The sequence below is a fragment of the Mustela erminea genome, chromosome 17 (genome assembly GCF_009829155.1).
Source record: "Mustela erminea isolate mMusErm1 chromosome 17, mMusErm1.Pri, whole genome shotgun sequence".
NCBI lineage: Eukaryota > Metazoa > Chordata > Mammalia > Carnivora > Mustelidae > Mustela > Mustela erminea.
Genome location: NC_045630.1, coordinates 66,113,978 through 66,139,327, shown reverse-complemented (window position 1 = coordinate 66,139,327; position 25,350 = coordinate 66,113,978). Strand labels below are relative to the sequence as shown.

Sequence of the window (25,350 nt, the reverse complement as noted above, 5' to 3'; positions counted from 1 at the left end):
GGTCTTTGAGAGAGCTGGAAATCCCATGGCCCCCAGGAGCTCTGAATGTCTGGGGAACACCGCCCAGGCCACCCAGCCTCTGTTCCCGCTCCTCAGGCAGGGTGAGCCCCCCCCCTTTCGTCCTTCCCCTTGGCCTGGTAATACCGTATCCCGGGAAATGCTTCCTTTTACATCTAAATGTACTTACTGCTGCCCAAGCCATCTGTCCTTGTCTTTACCCTTTGGGGAGAGGGACACCGGGGGCACCCTGCTCTTACAAAGCAGATTTAGGGAACTGAGCCACCTTCCCAGACGGGTCTCCGTCTCCTTCTGTCCTCACTGGTTCCGTGTACAGAGAGCCTCGCCCGACCCTCATCCAGGGGAGCGTAAGGGGGCCCCCCTCACCCGGGAGGGAGTCTCCCCCATTCCTCCACTTCTTCCTAGCCACCTCCCCGATCGGAAGACAAGAATGGTGCGGCGGTGGCACGAAGACTCAACCTAGACACTTCTAGATGCCAGATGGATCTAGAACGGGATTCGGAAGTGGCTGCCCTGGTCCTCCCTCCTGCGGGGACCTGGAGGGTCCCTGAAGAGGGGCCTCTGGCAGCCGTCTCTCCAGCAGAGGACATGTGAAGGGACAGCCGGGGCAGAAGGATGTACCAGAGAGTAAGGCCAGGGCAGGGCGGGGTGCTGCACACGAAGAAGACGGACGCATGAGGCGGCTTAAGCAGAATCTGGCCGCTGGAGAGGCAGCATTAAGGGGGAGGGGCCGAGGAGGAAAAGGGTCCTGTGCAATCCTGAGGAAAGGGAAACAACACGGAGATCAGCGTTCGGGGACCCTTGTGGAAGAGCAAACCAGTATCGGCACCACCGTCCAGCTAAGTGAGTTGCTGCTGCCGAGACCCCATCCACTGCCCCACGTCTTGGGGTCCTGCTGGGCCCTCCGTCTCTTCCCTTTTTAGACTGCCTGCTCCAGGCTTCCAAAAGCTGCCAGGACCAGAACAGCAGGGGACTCCTGGACATCCCAACAGAGGGAATTAGCAGGGAAGGTCAGAGCCAGGCATCACTAAGGACTTGGAATCAACAGAGAGCTCAAACTTGAAAGCCCAGCTTTCAAGGAGGTCCTGGGGTTTCTCTCTCCAGCCATGCAGAATCCACGGCAGGAGTGGACTCGGCACGAGAATAGGAAATGAAAGGAGGTAGTCTAGCCCTGCCCGGAGACCATGGAAGGGTCAAGGTGACTTTCTGAGGTTCTTTCTAGACCCAGAGTCCTTCTTAAGGTCCCTGTGCCAGTTGTCCTGCCCACTCCCTGCCCTACCAGTCCCCCAGCTCATTCCCAGGGACGGTGGGTACCGGAAGGTTCTGTTAAAACTCCACATGCAGGCGCACCCTAGCTAAGCCGAGAGACAGATGGTAACCCCCCACCCACCCCGGGAGAAAACACACACCTAGAGGCCACAGACCTCCCTTCCAGTCCTAGCCTTGCCACTCAGACACACTGTGTCACCTCTCAGAGCCTTTCTGTAAGACAGGTCAGGAGGAGCTGTGACGCAGGACGCATTGGACAAGTGCAAGGCACAGTCACACTGGGCCTGTGCTGGCCCTGCAGAGCTCACACCCCCTCCCCCAGTGTGCTGGGCTCAGCTCTGGGGCTGGGGTCCTGGCCACTGAACCCCCTGAGGTGGGGGGAGGCGGGGAGCGGCGCTCAAGAGTTCAGCGGAGGAGGCCGTGTCCATGGTTAACGTGTAAGCAGCCCGGTCTGGGGCAGCGGGACATTACCCGCCCCAGGGCTACATTCTCGAGGTCACAACAAGCACAAACTTGTTATAACCTGTGTTGGAGCAGCAGGGGGCAGCGAGGGCAAGGGGGGTGGTGGCAGGAAGCCTGCGGAGGAGGCCCGTGGAGGGGGGCCAAGGGGAGCGGGGTGAGGCGGGGCAGGGGGCAGCCGTGCAGGTGCATACCCCGGAGGACGGTGGCAGGACGGCGGGTCCAGGCTCCGGCACGCGCGTGTGGGATCCGTGTGTGGGGTTGCATAGAATACTGTGTGCCTGTGTGTCTCCGCATATATGAGCCCCGTGGAGGAGGGGCCCAGGCGGGCAGCCACGGGCCCAGGCTGGGCATGTGGAACGGAGGAGTGGGCGCCGTGAGCACCCCTTCCCCATTGCTGGCCTCACGGAACCTGCATTCCAGCTCCCTCCACAGACCGCACCCCCATCCCTACCCCCTGGGAGCTGGGGCCTCTCCCCACCAGTGCCCATCTCCCGGGCCTGCTCCCAGAGTGTGGGGGGGTCACCTCCTGCCCATCCCCCCTGGCCCCGGGCCCACTCCCCCGCGCTCTCTTGGCCCTCCGGACACTGGGGCGGGCGGGGGTGGTGGTGGGGGGAGGCTTTGAAAGCAGGTGACTGTTTGGGGGAACTCAGGGACAGAGCCCCCATTGTGCCCGCCCCAGAGCCGCCTCAATGGAGCTCTGCGGCACAAAGGGGCTTTGACAATGGGCAGGCCATTAGTATGCACAGCCAGCCCCTCGGCCCTCTCCCTGTCCCACAGCCCAGAGGAGGGAGCTGGGGGGCTGCTGGCCCTGCCTGTGGAGGCAGGGGCCGGCAGGGCTGGGACTGGAGATATCTTAGCCCAGAGGGGCTCCCCCAGGGAGACAGCAGAGGGAGACTAGCCCAGGGCCCCCAAACCAGCCACGGGCCACAGGCCCTAGCAATTGGAAAAAGCCATAGGGACTGGTAACGATGGGGGACGGGGCCGGGGGCCGCGGGGACCAGGCTGGGCGGGAAAGAAACAGGCGGAGAGTCTGAGCCCACCCACTTTTTGCCTCAGCTTTACCATGGATGGCAGGGAACCCTGTGGGCAGGAGAGGCGAACAGAGCAACAGACAGCAAGGCCCCAAACCGAAGGCCGCCAGGTCTCTCGGGGGCTGTAGGTGGGATCTGAGCCGCCACAGGAGGCAAAATTGGAGTGTGCTCAGGGTGTGGGGCGTCTGGGGTCTCTGGGTTTCTGACAATGGTGGTGCCTGCAGATGGGCTCCCGGGACTGCAGCTGGAAAGTCAAAGAGCCAGGACTAGCTCCCTGCAGGTGCAGGGAAGGGGCTTCTCTCCTCCTGCCCAGGGGACACCAGCATCCCCCCCCCAAGACCGTCAGTACCCTGCGTGGCCTTGCCACTCCACTCGCTGGGCGCTGGGTGCTGCCCCCAGGCTCTAAGGCTCAGCAGGCGGGGGTGGGGGGTGCAGGTGCGGCAGGTGCCGGGGCTGCTGAGGAGGGACCTGGGAAGGGGCTTCGGGCAGCGAGCAGGGAAGAGGCACCCCGTGACCAGAAGTGTTGGGAGAGAGGGCTGAGGCCTCTTTACAGAACTGCCCCCCACAAGGCAGGAGAGATGGGCTGGGCTTACACACCTCTTCTCCCGCCCTCTCCCTTTCTCCACTGCTCAGTTGCGCTGACAGCCCGAGGTCCTGCCTGTGATCTGCTCTCCAGGCTTCCTCTGCACGGCCCTGGCCCCGATGTCTCGCTTGCTTCCTTCTCCTTGTCCTTTGGTTCTGCGCCCCACCCCGGCTCCCAAATGAGTCTGCTGGGGGGACGTAGGGGCTAACAGTTAGAACTCCTGGGTTGGGGGCCAGCAATCCTGTTCACCTTCCCAGGACCCGACACAGGTCCCTTTCCTTCCCCGGACTGGGAAGCCCGCTCAGCCACGCGGGAAGGACCCCTCGTGCCGCTTCACCCTTCGGGGCTCAGGGGTTTCAGGGGCAAGGGAATGAGTAAGAGCCCATGTCATGTAGCGCCACACTAAGCCCTTTTCTAGAATTAGGTCTGGTAATTCTCCACATCTCTAAAAAAGTGGGCCCATTTTATAGAGGAGAAAACAGACATGTGGATGCTTGGCTCAAGGCTACACGGCTAGTGAGCGTAGGATGTGGCCCCACAGGCTAAGCCACCCTGTACTGTCCCCCACCCCGTGAGCACGGTCAGAGGAGCCTGGGCAGCCAACGGCGATCAGCCAGAACACTCTGCCTGGCTGGGGTGTGGGGGCTTTGAAACTGTTTTCTGAAGTTCCCCTAGACTAGCGATTCTCAAAGTGTGGTCCAGGGACCCTGGGGGTTCCTGAGACCCTTTCGGAGGCTCTGTGAGACCAAAACTGTCTTCACAACAACGCTGAATGTGACCCACTTCCTTTGCTCTTCTGCTCTCATGGGGGTTCAGTGGAGTTTTCCAGAAGCTCGGAGACACATGACATGGCAACAGATCGAATGCAGAAGCAGATAGGAGCATCGTCTGTCTGCCGTGCAGACACATGTTCCAAAGATCTGTGAAAACGTGAGACACCGCCACTCCTCTTACGAAACTTTGTGTTTCTTTGTTTTTAAAAATATAGCTATCTTCCATGGAAAAGACATCACTTAGGTGGACCGGTGATGGGTTTGGGTTTTTAAACAAACTAAAAAATATTTAAGCCTCCTCAGTTTTCATTTCTCACGTACCAGTGAGTGTCACCCAGAGAAACAAAAGATCTCTTGAGCCTGCGATCATTTTTAAGAGCACCAGGGGGTCCGGGGATGAAGAGGCTTGGGAAGCCGTGACCTAGACTCCGTCAGACATACTCTCGCTCCTTGCCAGCTGCCCATGACTTCTTTATCAGAGGGTCAACAAGGGAGGGTTCGACCTGGGCAGAAGGTATGTGCCTGGGTCCCCTGTTTGGGACGAGGGCGGAGGGTAGGGCTCGGGAACAGTCCCAGGGACAATGTGACTAGGAGGTCGGGCCTCGGCCCCCAGGAGGTGTCCCCACAGGTCTGCCAGGTTGCAAACCCCTTCCCCAGAGGTGTGCTCAAGACAACGGGGCCGCACCAGGCTGGGCTCTGACCTTCACCTTTTCGCCATGCTGGATGCCTGCCAACAAGCCTGGCATCAAGCGGGGGTAGACCTCCCTGGCGAGAAGAGAAAGGCTCAGTAGATCCCCACATGAGTTTCTGTGTTTGGGCCAACAGTGCTTAAAGGATTGGAAATGGAGGTTTCTGGGGTCTGCTGCTTGCAATCTTCGGGTGAAGCCATCTCTACAGGATGGGCCCGTTGCCAGAGAGTGGCTTTTCTTGAAGTTCCCTCGAAAGTTGAATAACCGGCTCTTGCATCCGTACACCCCACCCCACCCCCACACTCATAAGCCTCTAATATCACGGTCCTCCCGCCAAGAATCAGCATCTAGGAAGGTGTCCTACCTAGAATCTAGCTGGCTGGAGGCACTCTGTTCCTCAGAGCTGAGGGGTCCAGGGAGGGAAGAGAGGCCTTTGCTCTACGGGGTCAGGAATGTCCGGGGCTGCAGGGGCATGGCCGCACCCCAGAGGAGCCCCCGTGTAATGAAGGAGACAGGACGTCCCCTCCCAACATTCCCATCGCGTTGGGCATCTGGGCAAAGGACAAGCAGAATGCTGAGAAGCAGGGGTACAGTGGGCAGGGCGGCTGGGGAAACGGGGATGGAAATGGGGGGGCCTTGGAGGGTGAGGCCCAGAAGGAAAGGAGGGGTGAAGCCTGAGAGCTGCCAGGGGACTCCCCCTTCCCCAGAACAAGGTCTGAAGACAGCAGGGGGAAAGTCTTCTACAGAGTATCCCGAAGACCTTGATTGGAGTTTGCATGTGAAAACCAACGGGGAAGTCTGGGTAAGAAAGGGGCAAGACAAAACAGGTGCTTTTGGTGACAGTTCCAGTGGAGGGAAGGGGAAAGGGAGGGAGCCAAGGAGAAAGACAGGCTGGAGTTAGGGAGGCTGCTGTGGGCACCCAGGTGACCGCGGACAGAGGAAGGGGCGGGCGGGCGGGCACGCAAGCCCGAGTGAGGGAGACCCGGGCACCTGAGAACAGGCAGGGCCGCGCGGGATGGGGGAGCTGTGCGGTGCAACCAAGAAGCTGGAAGCGAGAAGTTGCTCTGAAAGGCCCAACAGACTGTTTTAGGGGAACTCAGCCGCCGAGGTCACACCTACTGGGCCGCAGCTGAAGACGGGACATCCGCCTGCTGCCAGCAGGGGAAGGAGCCACGGCTGAGGAGCCCCAGCCCAGGTGGCGGCCCAGCTGCGGGAACGAAGACAGGCATCTCCTCCCGCCGTCCCAGACTCGGGAAGGGTAGAAGGACAGAAGCCGGGCCTTGACGGCTGCTCTGCAGAAGAACCAGGGAGTGGATAAGGGAGCCGGGAGAGCCCATAGAGTGGGGTCAGAGAGTGCGGACAGCACAGCAGCAAGCACGCTTTTTAGGACCTAAGCGCTGTCCCAAGCCCTCCACAAAGTCTGACTCTCAACCCTGCACTGTCACCGTCCTGGGTAAGGATGAGGGTCTCAGGGCAAAGTGCTGGAAGCAGGACTGAAACCCAGCAAGTCTGACTCCACGGCTGCCCTCTTCATAGCTCTACCCGCGGCCTCCCAGGCAGGGCCTGAGCAGGAAGGAGCCCTGGGCCAGCGCCTCAGAGGGACGGGCCACCTGGAGCAGTGTCCCCGGCCCCTGACGGCTGCCACATCATCCCTGCGCCGATCGCTGAGCGACGCGTCCCAGCTCCCCTGGAAGCCTTCACGTTGGGCTGGGGGGTCTGCTTTCGGTGCCAGTAGGTGGCCGCCTGCTCTTTCCCCATCTCCATTTCAGATTTCTTTTCTTGAATGGGATGCGCTTCCCGAAGTCGAACCTAAGTTCTTCCAGCGGCAGCACCCCGCCTCTCCCGGGCCTTCTGCCCCTGGCAGGAGGGAGAGCAGAAGGGCCCAATACTTTGACCTTAGGTCTTGAGAAGCCAGAAATGCTCCTGCTCTCAGCCCCAGCTTCTCTGGGCCACCCCAGCAGGTTCCTACTTCCCACATTCCAGAGCCAGCCCCTCCCTTCTGCCCACCGCCTCAAATCCGGCTCTGCCGACAGACACCCACGGGAGAGTTTTTCCCACAATCCCCTTCTCTTTGCCCTTTCAAGGTTCTGGTGGGGGAGGGGGTGAAGAGGGGCTGTGCCAGGGCCATGCACACGACAGCAACATGTATGTGAACACAGGATGAAGGAAGAAAATCACTGAGCTCAGCCCGTGGGACGGACGGGGGAGGGGCACACCCTCCAAGTCTGGGAGCTGCGCCCACCGACCACCTTCACCAGGCACCCGACACTCGGAGTCCGAATCTGCCTGCTCGCTATCCTTCTGCGGTTCTCTCTCGGTGGCCTCTCTGCCCCTTCCAGGGCCTCACCACTGTCCTGGACAGCTTGGCCTCAGCCTGGACGGTGGCACTGACCAGTCAGGCAAGAGAAGAATCTAGGCCGGGAAGGGGAGGGAGAGCGGAAGATGTTTCCTCCCGTCCTACATAACCCTTGGCAGCAAAGTTGGGGGCTCCATTGCCCGATGCCTCTTTCTCTCCCCACCAATGCCAGGGGGCTCAGCCTATCGTCCACATTCTGTACAGAAACCAAGCATCCTGCTAGGAGACCCAAGAGGCCTTTTCTCCTCTGAGGAAGTGGGTATTTCTGTATGATTCACCCCCAGGGCCCTAAAGCCCCCATCCCAGAGGACGTCGTGTGAGACCACCCAGATCCAAGTGTCCCAGCCTCTCCGGTCCCTAGGGAGCACAAGAGAAGGAGACCCCTGGGTCTCCGGCCAGGCCCTTCCCTTCCAGCCCAAGCCAAACCAGCTGGAGCTATAGGTGAGCTCGTGGGTGGAGGTGCGGGTGGGGCACCGCGCACCAGTCAGCGGGGCACAGGGAAGAGGCGGGGGTCGCCTGTGGCTGCCTCCCGTGCAAACGCGAGGGACCCTAGACTGGAAGTGGGGCTGGTGTTGGGAAGACCCGGCTTTTTTCCCCGCGGGGTACGGGCAGGCGTAGGATTCGGCATTAGAACCACAGAAGGAATGGGCCCATAACCCTGCCACTCCCCACCCCTCCGTTCCGTGGAGTCATTGCCATTCGATACCCACTGAGACAAGTTGGCTGCTCCGGCTCCGGCTGGGGGGGCACCGCTCAGAAAACAGCAGCTCCTTTCAGGACCCAGGCTGGCAAGGGCTTTGGGAGGCTGGACTGGCCCAGATCACCCCCCAACACCCCCTCTCTCCCTCCCTCGCCACCACCACCAAAGGACAGAGGGGCGGGGAGAAGGGAGTTGGCGCTGCCTGGGCCATGCCTAGTCCTCCGCTGAGCGGGCCTGGCCCCGCTCCCTGGCATGACGCCGTGCCTCCCCCTCCCTCACTTCCTGCTCCCTGAAGAACTAGCTAGGACCCAGGACACCTGCTTCCTTCCCCACGGGGTCCTCCAGACCCAGCCTATGCCCTGAGGAGGAAGCAGACCCTACCCCTGGGCACTGGACAGTGCCCACCCTTGTGAGAACATGTTCGGAAAGTCATAGAGGTCAGGGAGAGAGTTTGGAGACGGAACCCAGTGCAACTCAGGGGCGGCCGCCGGCCCCTCCTCAGGCTCATTTCTTGACACCCTCCAGGCCCTGCTGGGCACCCCTAAGCACCCATCCCCACACGAGGGTCCCAAATCTTCTGTCTCCTCCTCTCTCCTGCCTGGACCTCCCTAAAGCAGTCCCAGTGGGGAAAAAAGTCAAACACACCCAGGCAAGGCAGACCAGCCAAAAAATGCTCAGCAAGAATTCGTATTGATAAGCAACATAACCAGGCTTTGAGCCTTTGGGTCCAGATTTGTGCCCTGCTTCTCTGCCACCCCCACTTCCCATCAGCCTCACCCTGGGGTGCTTTGGTAATAGGAATGAAATCTCAGGTGACGGATTCCCACCTTGTCCCGGTTTTGTTCTCCTACCCATTCCACCCGTCCCGGGACTCCGCTCTCTGCCCCCAACTCAGGAGGCTGGAACCCTCGCCTCTCTCCTAACACCCGCAGCCTTGGTCAGTTCCTGGGGGGAAGGAGTGGGATGGGGAAGGCATCTCCTGGCCTCCTAATCCAGCAGGAGCTGCTCTGCCGGGCTCTTCCTAGGGATCCTACTGGGATACAGGGGGGGAGGGGGGCCAGAGGTGAGGAGGGGAGAGCTGGAAGAGCCTGCCAAGGGGAAGTGGAGGGAAGGGGCAGGACGGGCAGGGGTCCCAGGCACACCAGGCTGCCAGGGCTTCCGAATCCAAGCTGTATGCGTCTTTCTGGCCATGCGTGAGCTTGTGATCAATGGGTGTCACTATGTGAGAGTCACTGCGTGGGGAGGGGGACGGGCTGGCACGGGAGTGGGAGTAACCTGATGATCCTGGGAAGAGGGGGCGCTGTCTTGAGGCCTGTGTGGGGGATGCGTGGTCCTATGCAGGCGGTGGTCACTGTGTTCCCTGAGAGGGCTAGGATGGGATGCCAGGTCCGCCTCGGAGGAAGGGCATCAAGAAAGCCCCTTCCTCAGTCTAATGCGCGTGAGGTGACCAGCTTTGGCCAAGCTTCCTTCTCGGGGAGTCCTTCCCCGGAGGGTCCGTTTGGGGTTGCTGAGGTGGGAGGCTGGGGAGCAGGCTCTTACCGCTGAAGCCAGACAGGGAAGGGACCGAAGGGCTGGGGGCCCACATCTCCGGGAGTGAGGTGGTTGGCCAGGGCGGGGCAGCACTCCTCCTCCGTCACCGCCAGGGGGGCTTACCTTGGGTCCGGGGTGGAGTGGTCCCTCGGATGGGCAGCGGGACGGACGGACGGACGGACGGGGCGGGCAGGAGTGAGGAACCGAGCTGAGCGACGGGCAGAGCCAGGACTCTTAAACCCGGAGCTGGGATCAGATAAGGGCTGGTCCGGGGGCCAGGGCCGGGGTCGGGCCGGCCGGGGGGCAGAGCTGGGCCGGGCCGGGCCGCCCCCTCCCTCCGCAGCGCCGGAGCCAAACTTCGTGTGAATGGAGGGGCCCGGAGGGGGCCGACGGGCGGGGGCGGGGGGCTGCGGCCGGGCCAATGGGGACGTGGAGCGCCAGGCCCGAGCTGCCGGGATTGGAGGGGCCGAGGCGGGCGGGGCGCAGGGGCGAGGAAGCGGAGCCCCAGACAGATGGAGGCGCAGGGCCCAGAGCCGCGCCCGAAGAGCGGGACCCAGACAGACTCCGGGAGGAAGCGGGACGCGAGACGATGGGCGAAGCGATAGGGGCTGCGCTGGCACGATGACAGGGGAGAGAGGAGGCGGCGGCGGCGGCCGTGTCGGGACCGGGAGAGGGCGCGGCGGGGCGGGGCAGGCCAAGTTAATGAGCTGGAAATGAACTCGGGACAGCCCGGTGGCCCTACGCGCGGCGCGAAGGGGCGGCCGGGGCTGGGCTCCGGGGCTCCGGGGCTCCATCCTTTAGCACCCTGCCTGGCCGGTCACCGTCCCCTAAGCACTGCGTGCGGTCCCGGGTGCCAAGCGCGCGCAACAGCCTCCCCCGCCCGCAGCCGGCTGTGTCCCGGTCCCGAAGGGTGGCTGGGGCGGGGCGCGCAGCGCAGGTGCGGGGGCGCCGGAGGCCGCAGAAGGGCGAGGTCGCTCTACTTAGGGGGTCCTGGGAGATGTGGGGCATCTGACAAGGACCCTAAAGAATGCTGGGGATTCGGGTCCTGGGAGATGGTGGGGAGGACGTTTGAGGCAGAGGGCACTGCAGTCACAAAGTCCTGGGGTGCGGTGGGGCCTCGGAAGTACAAGTCTGCGTGGGAAACAGCCTCACACTGGCCCCCTAGACTAGACAGAGCTCAGGTGGTGGTTCTCAACCTTTTCGTCGCCAAGGACTTCTTTCCGTATCTGAATGCGAGTTTTGAGAGGTGCTTACCCACAATCTCCCACCCTCCGCATTTATTAAGGAAAGAATTATTTCCCTGATTTTGTTCACCATCAATACTTAGATATTTAATTACTGATCCGTCACCAGTATTACCGTACTGAGTTGATATATATCCTGGGGAAAAAAAAAAAACACAAACTAAGAAACTTGACATTGTTAGTTTAGTTTTGCTTCTGAAAGCCATAGGATGAGAAATGTACAGGGCACACAGGCTGCCCCTCGGGGAGGGCAGTGGGCGACAGGGGCGGGTACCACAGGCAGAGTGTTTGTGTTGGGGGAAGAGCTGGAGTACAGCGAGGAATGTGCCAGTTCAGGGTGAGCTCTGAGCTTCTGGAGGCCAAGGAGGTCCACGGAGGCTCTGACCCAAGGATGAAGTCAGAGCTGAATTTTAGGAAGATAAATCTGGAGGCAAGCCAGAAGGTCTGCAGGGGAAACCAGACAGCAAGCCCAGAACCTTCCTCCTCCCCCCCCATCTTCTCTAATCAGTGCATGGACTTTGTGAAGCCCCTCGGGCCTGTCCCCTTCCTCTCTGCTGCATCACTGGGCTGTGGTCTGGGCCACGACCTAGACCCGGGGCCATTCCAGCCTCATCCGCCACCACTGGCCCTGCACGCCCGAACCTGCTGCAGCTCCCTCCTCCAGCATGGAAGGCTCCGTCCTCTGTTCTCCCTGTGTCCTTGTTCTTTCTGTGTCTGATGTCCAGCCTTCATCGCTGACATGGCTCCGGCGACCATCACCGATTACACGCAAAACTCTATCTTCATCCTGAGGCTTTCCCTAGAGCCTCCCGGTTCCAGCTGCTGGCGGGGGATTTCCACTTCCACCGGACAGGCCCCAGACCGAACTCACCATCTTCCTCCTCGAGCCTCGTGACTTCTTTATTTCTGTGTTTCTCCAGGCCAAACAGATTTTAAAACCGAAGTGACCTCTCCTCTTCACCCCTCCCTCTCCCCCAGCCCTTGACATGTCAGCTAAGCGACCAAGTCCTGCCAGGTCTCCCTTTGCTGTATTTCTCTTGGATGTCCCTTTCTATTTCAAGGCCACTACCAGAATCAGGAAGGTCACTAACAGCCCAGGACCTGGACCTACCCTTCACCCTTTCCTCCATTCTCAAAGGAAGAGGCAGCCTGTCATCATCATGTCAGTCCCTGTGTTCTTCTGTCAAACCCCAAACGGGGTGCCCCTTGCTTACTGGGCACAGTCCAAGCTTTCTGACACTCAGGGAGGAAGGAACCCAAGGGTAGGAGCAGAAGAGATACCTTCTGGTGAGGGAGAAGTCTCTGAGGAAGTTCTTTCCAAATGGTCTTTGCCTTTCCTGCAGAACAGAAGAGCCATTTGTTGAAAATCAGGGTGAAGACAGGACTGGGCAATTAGAAAAGAGCTTAGAAGTTCTAGAACAGCACGGTACAAGACTGTGGGAAGCACGGATAGCTGGCATTGAGCTATAGGTTTCTAATTTAAAAAGAGGACTTAAGGGAGCCTGGGGGACTCCGGACTTGATTCCGGCTCAAGTTATGATCTCAGGGTCCTGGGATCGAGCCCCACATCGGGCTCCCTGCTCAGTGGGAAGCCTGCTTCTCCCTCTCCCTCTCTCGAGTTCCCTCTCTCGCTGTGTCTCTCTCTATCAAATAAATTAAAAAAAAAATTTTTTTAAACAAAACAAAGGAGTCTTAAGGGCACCCGGCTGGCTCAGTTGGTAGAGCATGTGACTCTCGATCTCGGGGTCAGGTTGTGAGTTCAAGCCCTATGTTGGGCATAAAGCTAACATGTATTTAAAAAAATTCAAAAGAAGTTCTGAGATAGTCACTAGGAAGCCAGTAGGGAACCAATGGCAAAAGACTTGGGACATCTGTGAGTGTTTATGACGCGAGATAGATGTATTACGTGAGCCTCTGAGAGGCTGGGTGACTGGCCTATGGTACTGTAGCTAGGAGATGTCAGTGCCAGAACTCGAATCCACATGCATTTGACTCCAGGGCTTGTCTCAGGGTAACGCTAGAGTGAATCTTCGTGTGTTAAATAGAATCTGAATCATCGACATGCGCACAGGTTAGTGTGACAAATCTGCCAGGTTGTGAAGCCCACCATGTAAGATGGTCTCCTGGGATCCACGCCGCACCGGTGCAGCGAGGACCCATTCTGGGTCACCTCTAAATGGCAATCAGGGGAACTGTCTCTCTCTGAAGACCTCTCCTCTTCCGTCAGCTTAGCAAATGGTGTCTTTCTCATTCTCAATTGCTTCTTTTGGACTCACTCCTTCCAACTTGGGCTTCATGTTTTCTCTGACCTTGTTCTGGAAAGAGTAGAGGTGACTCTATCCTGTGTTTACTATAGGATTCCGAGAACATTTTAGCTCAACAATTTCCACGAGTACTGGGCACCTCATAGCGGGACGATTCAGACCAAAGAGGAGAGCTTCAAGAGAGGGCCTGAGCTTCGTCGCCCCGGTCACGAAAGGACGGCTTAGATAAACATACCCTCTGCCTTCAGCAAGTGCAGTATTCATAAACTCACACTTCCGAGACATAATTTACGTGCTCTCATTACTAAAGGATTCTTCCTAGAAGTTCTTTAACTAGGTGGTTCCTCTAGTATCTTTCCAGTGGGGGCCAATGGATAAAAATTCCATTAATACCCAAAACACTGTGGCAGCGGGAAGTCAACAGGGAATAAAGAAACAACCAGGGAGCAGGAGCTGGGATGCCTGGGTTTTTAGTCCTGTCTGCTCTCTTGGGGCCCATCCCTCACTTGGAGAGAGACCTGGAGAGTCTCACTTGGAGAGACTTCACTTGGTCTAATTCTAGACCACCTCCAAACACCAGGACTTTTAAATCCTGGTCATCCGGCACCTGATCCCATCAAGCAAGACAGACCTGTATATGAGAAGGCTCTGATCCTCCAGCTGTGCTAGAAAGAGCCAAAGGGCCAAAAATGTGCCTCAGACTCAGGGGCCCAGTAGGGTCCCACCTGTCCTGGTGCTGGGCTCGGCTTCTCCCCATGTCTCTCTAACCTCCAGCTGCAGCCACTGCTTCAACCATATCCTCTTTCAGCTCCGACTCTTCTAGGGCCTAGACTCCCCCGAAGTTGTGAAAAATTATTATAGTTTCTACCAGATGGGCCTCCCCTGTTCCATTAAACCCATATCCTCAACCATCTCCTGTTTTCCCATCATACTTCCTCTCCCACCTCCAAGATTTTACCCGAGAAGTCTCATGATCTCGCTCAAGGAAACCTTCCCAGACTGGTTAGTCCCCGGGCTCCCACATAGAGCTGCACAGTTTGTGGACTGCACAAAGGCACTCACAGAGGGGGCAAGTTGAGAGCTGAACTGCATCTACCTTGCCAATCCTTACACCCTGGCTCAGAGTTGCGCCCACTTGAGGGATTCCCCTTTTTATTTTTATTTTTGCCCCAAAGTACCACTTGCTCTCCAAGCTACTTGCCATAAGGAACGAACCTGCCCAGAGCCGCCTCCTTTTTCTACTTGGTAACGAGCTTCCTTATGGACCACCAATGTGGCTCCAGCTCTGGCCCTCCCACCCTCAACATTCTCAAGTTCCAAACTGACAGGTTTTACTAATTCCTTGTAAAGTTGCTTGCTCTGTCACAAAACTGAAAGCTGGGATCTTGCCTATTTTTCTGTACCCTGGAACCTAAGAAAACTTTCTTTCCCCTCCCTCTATTCAAGTTCAGTGATAAACAAGGGACTGGAGATAGAGGCCGGGTAAAGTCCCCGGACCTGCAGGGGTGGGTGAATCAGAGGCGGGCTGGTGGTCAGCCAGAATGAGGCAGGGGGCTGCCGGGTACCCTCTGAATGCCCTGCCAGCCCCATCACCCCCCCCAAGAAATGGGGCCAGTGCTATGCAAATGAGCTTTTGCCCAGGGGTCCGGTTTCATCTCTCTGAGCTCCTGGCACAGCAGAACCAACGTGAGCAGCGGCTTGGCAGGACAGAGAAGGGCAGGCTTGCAGTCCAGTCCCAAGGCTCAGGTGACAGGGCCAGACCCAGGAGACGGGGATGGTGACTGGGACTTTAACAGCCCTCCTGATGCCAATCTTGGGCTGAAAACTTGGTATTTCCACTTAGAACAAGAAACTTGGGCACGAGTGCTGGGGAGAGGAGGGCAGTGGACCGGGAGTGCCCTCTGCAGGGCTCAGTAGGCGGCACCAGAGCAGAGGAAGGCAGCCCAGGGTGGGGATCTCAGGGGGTGCCTGGGATGGGGGTAACAAGGGGGAGAAGGAAGATCTAGCTAGCACTTACTGAGGACTTCGAGGGTGCCAGGAATTGCCTCATGGAAGCCTCAGGACAATGCCCAGGAGATGGACAATAGAGTTATTCTCATTTCTTGGATGAAGAAACTGTTCAGAGAGGTTAAGCAACCTGCTCAAAGTCACCCAGCTAGCAGTGGACGGAGTTGAGACTTGAACCTAGATCACTGCCTCCTGAGATTATATTACGCAGAACTACTTTTTCCAACTCAGCAGATCATTCAAGCAACTTCTAACCCTCTAGTGTCCATTTCAACCTCTCCTCTGGTTCCTACCTTCCTATTCCGACTTAAAGGGATCTGGAGAAGAGCAGATCAGCATGTTGGCTATGACAGTACCCGTCATAACAACGGCCACTTGTATACCACTCTCTGCTTTTAATGATTCCCCTGGGGAAAATGAGCACTGAAATATTCGTATTTCTCCAAATTCTGCTCTGATTTTTATCGGGGTCCTGACACCCATTTCTGTGGTGATGATCAACTTACAAGAATGGTTGTGCGTGCTGCTTTTTCCTGCAAGACTGTGTCTCCGCACACATTTCCATATGTGAGCATAGCAGCTGATCGTGTCCCCACGTCACAGCTATTGCTTTCCCGAGGTCCCGTGGTTTTGTGACGAGCTCGCGGTGTGGCAGGGACACCCTGGGGTGAGTCTAACCACCGTCTCTGCCTCTGTGACATCTGGCAAATCGTCTTTCTCTGTTTCAGCTTCTCATCTGTAAATGGAGAAGATCAGACCCAGCTCGTGGGGTCCCTGTGTGGGCTGTCAGATGAGTCCTCTAGTCCACAGCCACCGCTCGACGAATGACCGGCCGTGACGTTACTGTGACGTGTCTGCGCATCTTTGTCCCCCCGCTGGACCGTGAGCTCCAGGTGTGCAGAGACCAAGTCATCTCTGTAACCACCCCCCACCCAGCACACTGCCCAGGCCTTGGCCTCCACGGAAGTTTGTTGGATGAACGGTTTTAAGCCCTAACCTGGGCTCTTCTCTCCGTCGAAAGTTTGGGTTGTTTCTAGACTTTTCACTGTTAACAAAATACACTTTAAAGCCCTTCTATTTCTTTTGCCTTGTTTGGTCTGCACGCCCGGGGAAGCAGGCTGAAAGGGGATATTTGCACGTGTCCTTGCCCTGTGAAAAACAGAACAGCTGTGATTCAAGGAAGCGACGCCAATCCTTTGGGTCACATTACAAATCAGTGACAAAGATTAGAACACTTGACCCCACCCCCCCTTCCTCAGGTGAATCTTTCTCCTCTCTAGCTACCTCCTTCTGGATCAGGGCGCCCTCTTCAAAAATTGGAGATGGGGTAGTGCCTGCTGGAGAGAAGAGCTGGCACCCAGAGGCCCCTGCTGGAGGTCGTGAGCTGCCAGCTCCCAGGGGGCCCTCCGAATTCCCGGGAGACCAAAGGTCTTATTCCCAAACACATCGGGCCTGTATTTTCTCAGAGCAAGAAGCCTCTTAGGGAAGAGCGTGCCGGCTTTTCTTTTCTTTTCTTTTTTTCCTGAGGGGGTGAGGAGGCGAGCTCTGAGTTGTCCAGGAGGAGGGACTTGGGCTAAAAATAGCTATGGCGTGTGGCTCAGCCTCCAGTGGTACCCAGGACCGGGGAGGGGAGGGGGATGCTCCGGAGCTGTCCCCAGACTGGTTGCTGTGGAAACGAGAGAGGAGCAGGGGAGCCTGGGAAGTGGGGATGACACAGATAGCAGGTCCTAGCCAGAGCTGCCGCTGCATGTAGGAGAAACAACGGTGTCTGTGGCTCCCACCCTCCACGGGGGCCGGGGAAGGGGTGGTGTCAGGGGCATGGACGCTACGCCCCGGGGGTCTCTGCTGCCGGCTACTCTCCTCTCCACGCGCTGTGAGTTGAGTTGCGGGGGACTTGGGTTTGGGCCCCTAAATCCAAGGCAAGTGGGGGCTTGGGAACAGCTTGTTCCTGAGGGAGTTTTCACCAGATCCTCTCCCACAAAATAAACCCTCTCGCTGGCCAGCACTCCCCAGGGGGAGAAAGGGCGATCCAGGAAGACGTGGCACTGGGGTCTTCCGGAGAGGGCTCACAGCATGCACAAGAACTAAGAAGGAGCAGGCTGGGGGAACAGGGATCTTCGGAGGGAAGGTGCCGAAATCAAGGCTAGTTCACACATTTACTTCCCCAATGAGAAACATGCGGCCTCCACTCAGGAAGACAGGAGGGGCCACGATCAAAGTAAGGCCCACCTAGACGCCTGTGGCGATGGAGAGCAAGACAGATCTGGCAGCGATCAGACTGTGGGGTTCCTCCCACCCCTGGGAAGACAGATCTGTCTAAGCGGGCAGATTGGGGGTCAGATAACCTAAGACCCTGGGAAACATCTGGAAGCCCATCTGGGGCTGATAGTAGGGTAAGTGGGACGCAGGGGCTTCTCTGCATGACTCGGGGTCTCCGAACAGTCCGTGTGCATAGAGAGAACTTCTAGAGGACATCCCTGGCGGCAGGCAGGGCAAGGGAAGCCCACTGTGGGGGGAGGAGAAGACCCTAGTCTTCATTGGACCCGGTGTCCTCTGACTCCTCTTGCAACATAAATGTGGGGAGGGGCATCCCTAAGCACCAAGCTATCTTTTTTGGGTTTCCCTCCTGCCCTCTACCCTAGTACACACACACAGACACACACACACGGCCTCCCAAGGCCTGGCTGCAGAGCACCTCATTCCAGAACTTGAATTCTGGAGACCTGGGTTTGGAGTTGCATATCCAGGCGGTGTCTCCCCAGGATCTGGTCAAACATCCAGGCCATCTGTGGTCCTTGTCACATTCCTCCCGTCCACCCCACCCTCCCCCACCCCAGCCAACCCAGGTTTCCCTGGAGTGGGAGGACAGAACAACCCCCAGGAAGAGGGGAAGGCTGGAGAGAACCAAGTCCTTCTTCTAAACCTTTCCTTATAGGGGTCTGGGGCCTAGGGAGGGGCTCTGGACCTCTCCCCCAGGGCACACTGCAGCTCAGATGGTTCCTCGGGGAAGAATTTGAAGCAAACTCAGGTGGGCTTCCCTTGGAACGGGAGCTCTGGGCCAGATGGCTGGGGGTGGGGGGCTGTGCTTAGGGTAGTCAGTGAGGAGTGGGAGGCTGCCAGCAAAAAACCGGAGGGAGTGGGGCGGTAAATGTGGGGGCTTAGTGCTTCGCCGGATCTGGTGGAAGAGGGCTCAGGAGGAACAGGAGACTCCCCGGGGATACGAGCCTAACTCCGGCTGAACTTTGCGCGCCCGGGCTGTCCGCCTGGGTCTCCTCTCTTGCAGCCCTTCCAACGCCCTTCCAGGCTGCCTCCGCGGGGGAAAGAACCCAGGGGCCCGGGGGGGCCAGACACCCAGCAGCGATGAGCGGGAGGGGTCTAGTGCTCCGGGAGGGCTTGGAGTGGGCACGTCCTCGGGCGGGGCTGCTCAGCCCGGGCCGCCGGAGAGGTCGCGCTGCCTTTCCGCCCCCCGCGCGCGTCTTCTCCGCCCGCCGCGGGAGGGCAGGCAGCTGTGGGAGGGGGCTGAGCGCGCGCGGGGCGCCCGCAGGAAGGAAGAGGAGCGCGCGGGGGTCACGGTGAAGTTCGGCCGAGCGGGTCCCGGGCCCGCGCAGGCCGCAGCCAGGGCGCGCGCGGGGGCGCTGGGGCGGGGGGGCCGTGTCCGGGGACCGGGGGCGGCGGAGGGGGGCGCGGGCAGCGGCGGGGAGGCGTGGGGGCGGCGGTCGCAGGCGGCCGGGGCGGGTTGGGGGGTTGCACCCTCCGAGCCGCGCGGTCCCGCGAGCCTGACGGCGCCGCGCGCTCCGGTCCCGCAGGCCCCCTGCGGCCGCCGCCATGGCGCGCGCCGGTGCCCCCCGCTCCCCGGGCCGCGAGCCCCCGCGCCGCCGCGGCCGCCAGCGCTACGTGGAGAAGGACGGCCGCTGCAACGTGCAGCAGGGCAACGTGCGCGAGCCGGGCCGCTACCTGACCGACCTGTTCACCACGCTGGCCGACCTGCAGTGGCGCCTCAGCCTGCTCTTCTTCGTGCTCGCCTACGCGCTCACCTGGCTCTTCTTCGGCGCCATCTGGTGGCTCGTGGCCTACGGCCGCGGCGACCTGGAGCACCTGGGCGACGCGGCGTGGACGCCGTGCGTCAACAACCTCAACGGCTTCGTGGCCGCCTTCCTGTTCTCCATCGAGACGGAGACCACCATCGGCTACGGCCACCGCGTCATCACCGACCAGTGCCCCGAGGGCATCGCGCTGCTGCTGCTGCAGGCCATCCTGGGCTCCATGGTGAACGCCTTCATGGTGGGCTGCATGTTCGTCAAGATCTCGCAGCCCAACAAGCGCGCCGCCACGCTCGTCTTTTCGTCGCACGCCGTCGTGTCGCTGCGCGACGGCCGCCTCTGCCTCATGTTCCGCGTGGGCGACCTGCGCTCGTCGCACATCGTCGAGGCCTCCATCCGCGCCAAGCTCATCCGCTCGCGCCAGACGCTGGAGGGCGAGTTCATCCCGCTGCACCAGACCGACCTCAGCGTGGGCTTCGACACGGGCGACGACCGCCTCTTCCTCGTGTCGCCGCTCGTCATCAGCCACGAGATCGACGCCGCCAGCCCGTTCTGGGAGGCGTCGCGCCGCGCCCTGGAGAGGGACGACTTCGAGATCGTCGTCATCCTGGAGGGCATGGTGGAAGCCACGGGTGCGGAGGGGCGGGGCGGGGCGGGGTGAGGCTGGCGGGGGGTGGGGGGTGTCCCCTGGGGGGTGGTCACCGGGAGCTGCACAGGCCCGGAGCCCACACGCAGCTAGCGTGTGCTGCGCGGCCCCGACGCACGGGGCCTCGGGGTTCATCCGGTCCTAGCCAAGGTCACTTCCGTGCTCGTTTTCAGACGGGAGGCTGCCCGAGGAGAGGTTAAGGCAGCTGTCCGTGGTCGCGGGGAGGTCAGTGGATAGGGCGGGGGCAGTGCTACTGGCTGCAAGGTTTGATGTTCCAGAAGCGCAAGGACGGTAAGTTCGGGGGTTTCCCACTGCGGAGAGGTCCAGGCCCCTGAACTTGGTGGCACGGCTCTCCCATGGCCCACAGCATGCCCAGCCTGGACCTTAGGAGCAGGCTGACAGCCGGTCTCACTCCGTCTCTGTTTCCCCACCCAACAAAAGACTCTCGGCTTTCATCGACAAAGGAAATAGACAGTCTTAGCATTTCTGGCCCCTTTCCAGAAGGAGCGCTCAGCGCCCCTGTGAGGTCAGGACTCGGGCCCACCCCGCGCAGCGTTGGGGAGCAGGTGGGAGGGCCCAGTGCAGCAGCACAGATGAGGTGCTGTGACGCTTGACATCTGGAAGCAGGAGGATGAGCAAAGCCTAGCGGGTGAGCACAGGGCCGTGAGCTGTGGCCTCTGCGGCTTCCCAGGCTGGTGCCCTCAGACCCGTCTCCTGGCCCTTCCTGCCCAGCCTCTGCCTCACCACCCTCTGCCCCAGTGCTCCCCACTGCTTCTTTACTAGCCCGCATCCCCCCACCCCCACCCACGCTCCTTCTAGCTCCCGCTCCTTCCCCTGCTCACCCAGGCCCTTCCCTTGCGCTCTAGCCCCTGTCACTCTCCTGCCAGCCCCAAGACAGCTGCTGTCCTTGCAGACAGGTCCCTACCCGGTCCTCTCCTCCTCGTACCCCCAGCGCCTCCCTCTGTTCCTCAGAGACCTCTCTTCCCAGTGTCCCTTCTGCCTCTTCTGCCCTTCCCCCACTGGACACTTCGTATTCCAGCCTTCACGGGAGGAACACCACCGTGACCCATGTCCCCAGGCTATGTCAGGGCTGGGCTTACAGTGCCGAGACCCATCTCTGGTTAGCTACCGTTCAGGCTTCCATTCTCCCCTGTTCTGAGGTGGACATGGGCTGGGGGACAGACCCAGGCGTAGAAGGAGGACTGCTTGCCCTGGTGAGGGTGCCAGCCCAGCAGGGAGGACGGGGCCCAGCCCAGGGTGGCAGAGGACTGGGAGGGTGGCGTGGAGGGGACAGGGATGGGAGCTCACCTGACTTTTCTAGAGAGACCAAGTTGGAAAGGATGGCAATATTTTGGGTGAGAGAGTCAGGATTCAAAATGCTTTTGAAAAGCAAGGATAATGAGCCAAAACCCAACAAGATGACATTTAAAGGGAATAAATATAAAATTCTACATTTAGGCTTTAAAAAAATCACTTATGTAAGCACCGCATTGAAGAGCTCTGGTGAAAAAAAGAACTGGGGGTTTTAGTTGGCCACAGGCTTAATGTTGCAGCACTGTGATTTTGATTCCAAAAATGTTTATGTAACGTAATCTTGGGCCCCGTTAGCTAAAGCCTCATGGCCGGAAGAGAGAGAGAGGAGGTGAGCCCTCCCGGGTGCGGCTCAGGCCCCAGCGGGGTATTTATCATACGCAGAGTGCTGAAAGGGTCCTCCTTGGTCATTCGGGTTTGCAGTCGAGAAAGTAGTATTTCTGGAAGCCAGGTCACCTGAAAAAGGGTGGAGGGAGCCAGGGATGTTCAGCCTGAAGAGGAGAAGACACGACGGGCCCCGAGGTTCCCGAATGGGTGTCAAAAGGCAGGGGAGCAAAAGCAAAGGTGGCAATCCTGGGGAGGCAGATCTGAGCTCTTCCTAAGAACAACCGATGAGAGGTATCCCACCTGGGAGGTGGTGAGAAGCGCCAGCTCGATGCCCAGTCGTGGGGAGGCTGCAGTAGGAAGCCCCGTGTGGAAAGGGAGGTTGGACAAGACGATCCCTAAGGTCAGTTTCAAGGTTCAGCTTCTTTGATTGGCATCCCCCGCAGAGAGGAGGGGAGAGCCTGAGCTGGAGGCTGAGTTCGGACCCACACCCAGGGGAGAGAGCTGGGCAAGGTATAGGAGTTGAGAAGGGGGAGAAGACAGGTTGGACCCAAGCGGGCATGGGAGGCCCTGGCGGAGGAAGAGAGGGAGCAATGTGGGAATCGGGCTGCAGAACGAGAGCCAGGAGAGGGAAGCCCGGGGCTGGGATCCCCCCTGACCCGTGCCCCTCCCCCCAGGAATGACTTGCCAAGCTCGGAGTTCCTACCTCGTGGACGAGGTTCTGTGGGGCCACCGCTTCACGTCAGTGCTCACCCTGGAGGATGGCTTCTATGAGGTGGACTATGCCAGCTTCCACCAGACCTTTGAGGTGCCCACGCCCTCGTGCAGCGCCCGGGAGCTGGCCGAAGCCGCTGCCCGCCTCGACGCCCATCTGTACTGGTCCATCCCCAGCCGGCTGGATGAGAAGGTGGAGGAGGAGGGGGCCGGGGAGGGGGCGGGGGCAGAGGCTGGCGCTGACAAGGAGCAGAACGGCTGCCTGCCGCCCCCAGAGAGTGAGTCCAAGGTGTGACCCGTTCCCTCCAGACCCCTGTGGCAGGGCCAGACACTGGTACCCGGGAGCTGGATGTCAGAGGCTGAGAAGGAGGCAGGCAAGAGCCCTGGGCATGTGCTGAAGCTGGGGAGCCCCCTCGGAATCTTAAGCCTAGAATCCAGTAGAAGGGAGGGCGTCTGATTTCGTGGAGGGTGGGGACGGGCGAACGTGCCAGCCTGTGTTTGTCCTTCACGTCTGTTCAGGGGTGGATGGCTGGAGTGAAGGGTGGACTGCCGTGGGCCACATGGGGAGGTGGTAGCGGAGTGAGGGCCGCTGGGGGCTCCGTAAACCGGCAGACGGAGGTGGTGCACTCGGGGCTGCTGCTAACCCAGAGAGAAGGACTTGCAAGTTCTAAAAAGGCACCCTTTACCCCCAGGCCGATGCCACCCCAAACCAGCACACAGAGTGGGGAGCAGAGCGCGGGCTAGATTTTAGTCCCCCCTCATCTCCTCGGCCAGCCTCCCCGTGTATGGCACACCTGTCTCGCTGGACACAGTGGCCGAGCTGACCCAGAGGAGAGGAGGCTAGATGGTAGGTGGGCAGAGATGAGGGTCACCATGGTGACAGGGGGAGCAGGAGGTTGGACCCTGCAGGCGCAGCTCAGTGGGGTGTGAATGACCTTGCCCCCCGGTGCAGGAAAACAGGCGGCGCCCGACCCCCGTAGCAGGGCCTGGAAAGGAGAAAAGGAGAACCAGGGACCGCTGTTTTCTGAGAGCGAATGAGATCTCAATAGTGCCTCGGAGGCAGGAGGTGGGGGACATTCTGGGGAGCAGGAGGGGTCAGGAGAGAGATTCAGAAAGTGAGTTCGCTAGACCTAGGACACAGGGGCCCGCCGGAAAAAAAGAAAATTTGTCTTGGGACCCAGCGACAGGGCATTCCCAGAATTCCTTGGGGCACACCAAGTACAGAGCAAGGACCCCACGAAGGTGGGGTGGGCATTCAGAGCGCATTGCGCCCAGGGAAACAGAGAAGTCAGCCCCTGCGGCAACTGGACAAGGTATGTTCCGGACTGAGCCTGAGCCCTCCCTCGGAGCAGAGGGCAGGAGGGCTTGGTGATGGGAAATCTAGGGAGAATGAGTAAGCCGGCAGTTACCAAACCGGAGTGTGCGTCAGTCACCTGGGTGGCTTGCGAAAGCACAGACCGCTGGGCCCCACTCCCAGAGTTCCTGACTCAGTAGGTCTGGGGTAGAGATCTGAAACTCGACTTTCCAGCAAGTTCCCAGGTCATGCTGACGCTGCTAGACTGGGGGCTGCCCTTGGAGAACCACGGCCCTACACAGAAGACTTGGGAATCGTATCAGGAGTAGCTGAAGGGGACGGAGGAGAAGCTGAGAGGGAGCGGAGAAGCTGGGCAGTAGCTGAGGGGAGCGGAGGGGGGCTGGGGTTGCTGAGGAGAAACGGAGGACATGGGGGCAGAGACGGAACTGTAGACCACCGTGGGTGGGAAAGGGGACCCTGAAGCCCAGGCTGGCAAGTTAAACTCTAGGCCTGGGAACGCAGCCATCAGGGGAAAACTCGGGTGATAAGCGTGGGATGGTGTTCGAGGAAGATGAACAGGCGAGATAGGGAAACCCCCGAGGGGTTGCTGGGCAGGGGCTGGGGCTGGAGCGGGACGGGCCTCTGCGACCGGAGAGTGAGGCCCTCATAGGACTTAAGAGGCAGGATTGAACGTGGGTGACGATGTGAGGCAGAAGTGGGATGTGTCTGCGGCCTGATGTCTGCCCGGCTGGGGCCACCCGCCCCGGAGACACGGTTCCCGCCCCACCTCCACCCCTCCCGGGTCATTGGAATGGGGGGGGGGGGCAGCCCTCCAGGATGGGGAGGGGGGAGCGATGACAGCCTCGGACAGACCGAGGTGGAGGGGCCTGCGGCTGGCCTCCTGAGAGAAAAGGGTCGGTCCAGGCAACTGCTTACTCCCGCAGCACAGCCAGGCAGGGACCTCCTCTCCTTGGTCCTGGCCACACCCTGCCCCTGTGCTTTAATAAAAGACGGAGCCCCTCGGGGGAAAGCAGCCCAGTCGGCTCCATTCCAGACTGGGAAGCTGAGGTCCTGTGGGTCCCGGGGCCTCCTGTAAGCAGGAGAGGGGGCCGTAGAGAGCTGCCAGCACGGGTGCCCCAGAGAAACAGCTCCGCCTCAGGTCACAGGGCTACCTGAGTCACCGGCAGTCGAAGATGAGGTCCTGGACCCTGGCCTCGGCTGTTCCCTCGAGAACAAATGGTGTAGGACAGGGTTATTAGGTTTAATTCAGTGGAACAGGTGAGTCTGGACAGGAGGGGGCTGTTGGCAGCCGTGCCGCTCAGTTACCGCTCAGGGCTCCGCTGTGCACAGTGCGAGAAGGCGGGAGCCCTCGGGTGGGCTCCTGCCGCTGCCGCTAATTAGCTCCATGACTCTGGGCAAGTTACACCACTTCTCTGGGCCTCAGTTTACCCTTCTGTAAAAATTACACTTAGCGTACTAGCAATGCTCAATAAATGTTTAAATAACTGAATTAAAAGAGGTAAACCGGGTGCCCCTTAAGGAGCGGAGCAACCACGAATTCTCAGATCAGAGAATCGTGAAGCAATGATGCATTCAGGGGGCCCCTGGGGCACTGGAGGGGAGGGGCGCCAAGACCTGGGGGGCGCACGCCGGCTGTGGGGGGTGCGGGCCCGTGCGCAGGGGCTCTGTGGACAAACGGGCCCTCCCTTGACTGCTGGCCTCGCTGCCACCCAGGGGGCCGTGCTCTGAGGCTTCTTTCCTTGGGGGTCAGACAGAATAATGAGGATCTAATGAAGACTGGAGAGGAAAAGGCTGAGGCCCCCGGGCCTGGGAGGAGTCAGGTCCAGGAGGAGGAGGGCCAAGAAGGAGAAGGCGGGGTGGTGTGGAGAGCGAGAAAAAGACACCACCTGCAGCCCCGCCCAGCCACATGCAAGGGGGACAGAAGAGGGAGGGGCCGGGCTCAGTGAACTCACCCCCTCTCTGTGCTGCCCTCCCCACGCTGGAGCCCCAACAGGGATTGGCAAGGCACCGACAGCTCAGGCAGCAGATGGGACCCAGGTGTCCCCTCCTGGGGTGGGTGGCACGGCCCAAGGGG

General features: G+C 59.8%; 2 protein-coding genes and 2 long non-coding RNA genes across 6 annotated transcripts in view; 2 read left to right on the top strand and 2 right to left on the bottom strand.

The window, feature by feature from the left end:
* KCNJ10 (potassium inwardly rectifying channel subfamily J member 10) overlaps nt 1–9,698 on the bottom strand; it is a 28,539-nt gene extending 18,841 nt beyond the window's left edge. The window contains exon 1 of the mRNA XM_032318586.1: nt 9,535–9,698. The gene's annotated coding sequence lies outside the window, so the exon portion shown is untranslated. The remainder of the gene's footprint in view (nt 1–9,534) is intronic.
* On the top strand, nt 4,302–15,757 carry LOC116576404. The gene is made up of 3 exons (XR_004280139.1): nt 4,302–4,650; nt 5,906–7,622; nt 15,655–15,757. It is a non-coding gene; the product is annotated as an uncharacterized LOC116576404 (long non-coding RNA).
* LOC116576405 lies at nt 10,522–18,976 on the bottom strand. The gene is made up of 3 exons (XR_004280140.1): nt 18,890–18,976; nt 15,433–16,075; nt 10,522–11,992 (listed from the first exon to the last, which is right to left on the bottom strand). It is a non-coding gene; the product is annotated as an uncharacterized LOC116576405 (long non-coding RNA).
* Nucleotides 16,596–24,842, top strand: KCNJ9 (potassium inwardly rectifying channel subfamily J member 9). 3 transcript variants are annotated; one of them, XM_032318585.1, is made up of 4 exons: nt 16,596–16,799; nt 17,862–17,954; nt 18,733–19,598; nt 21,925–24,842. In XM_032318585.1, the coding sequence occupies exons 3-4, from the start codon at nt 18,752–18,754 to the stop codon at nt 22,254–22,256; spliced, it is 1,179 nt and encodes a 392-aa protein (XP_032174476.1). In that variant the 5' UTR covers nt 16,596–16,799; nt 17,862–17,954; nt 18,733–18,751; the 3' UTR covers nt 22,257–24,842. The 3 variants fall into 3 exon arrangements, with proteins under 3 accessions (XP_032174476.1, XP_032174474.1, XP_032174475.1); XM_032318583.1 differs by lacking the exon at nt 17,862–17,954 and having other exon boundaries at nt 21,925–24,841; XM_032318584.1 differs by lacking the exon at nt 17,862–17,954 and having other exon boundaries at nt 16,596–17,319; nt 21,925–24,841.
* Nucleotides 24,843–25,350: the final 508 nt, after the last annotated feature.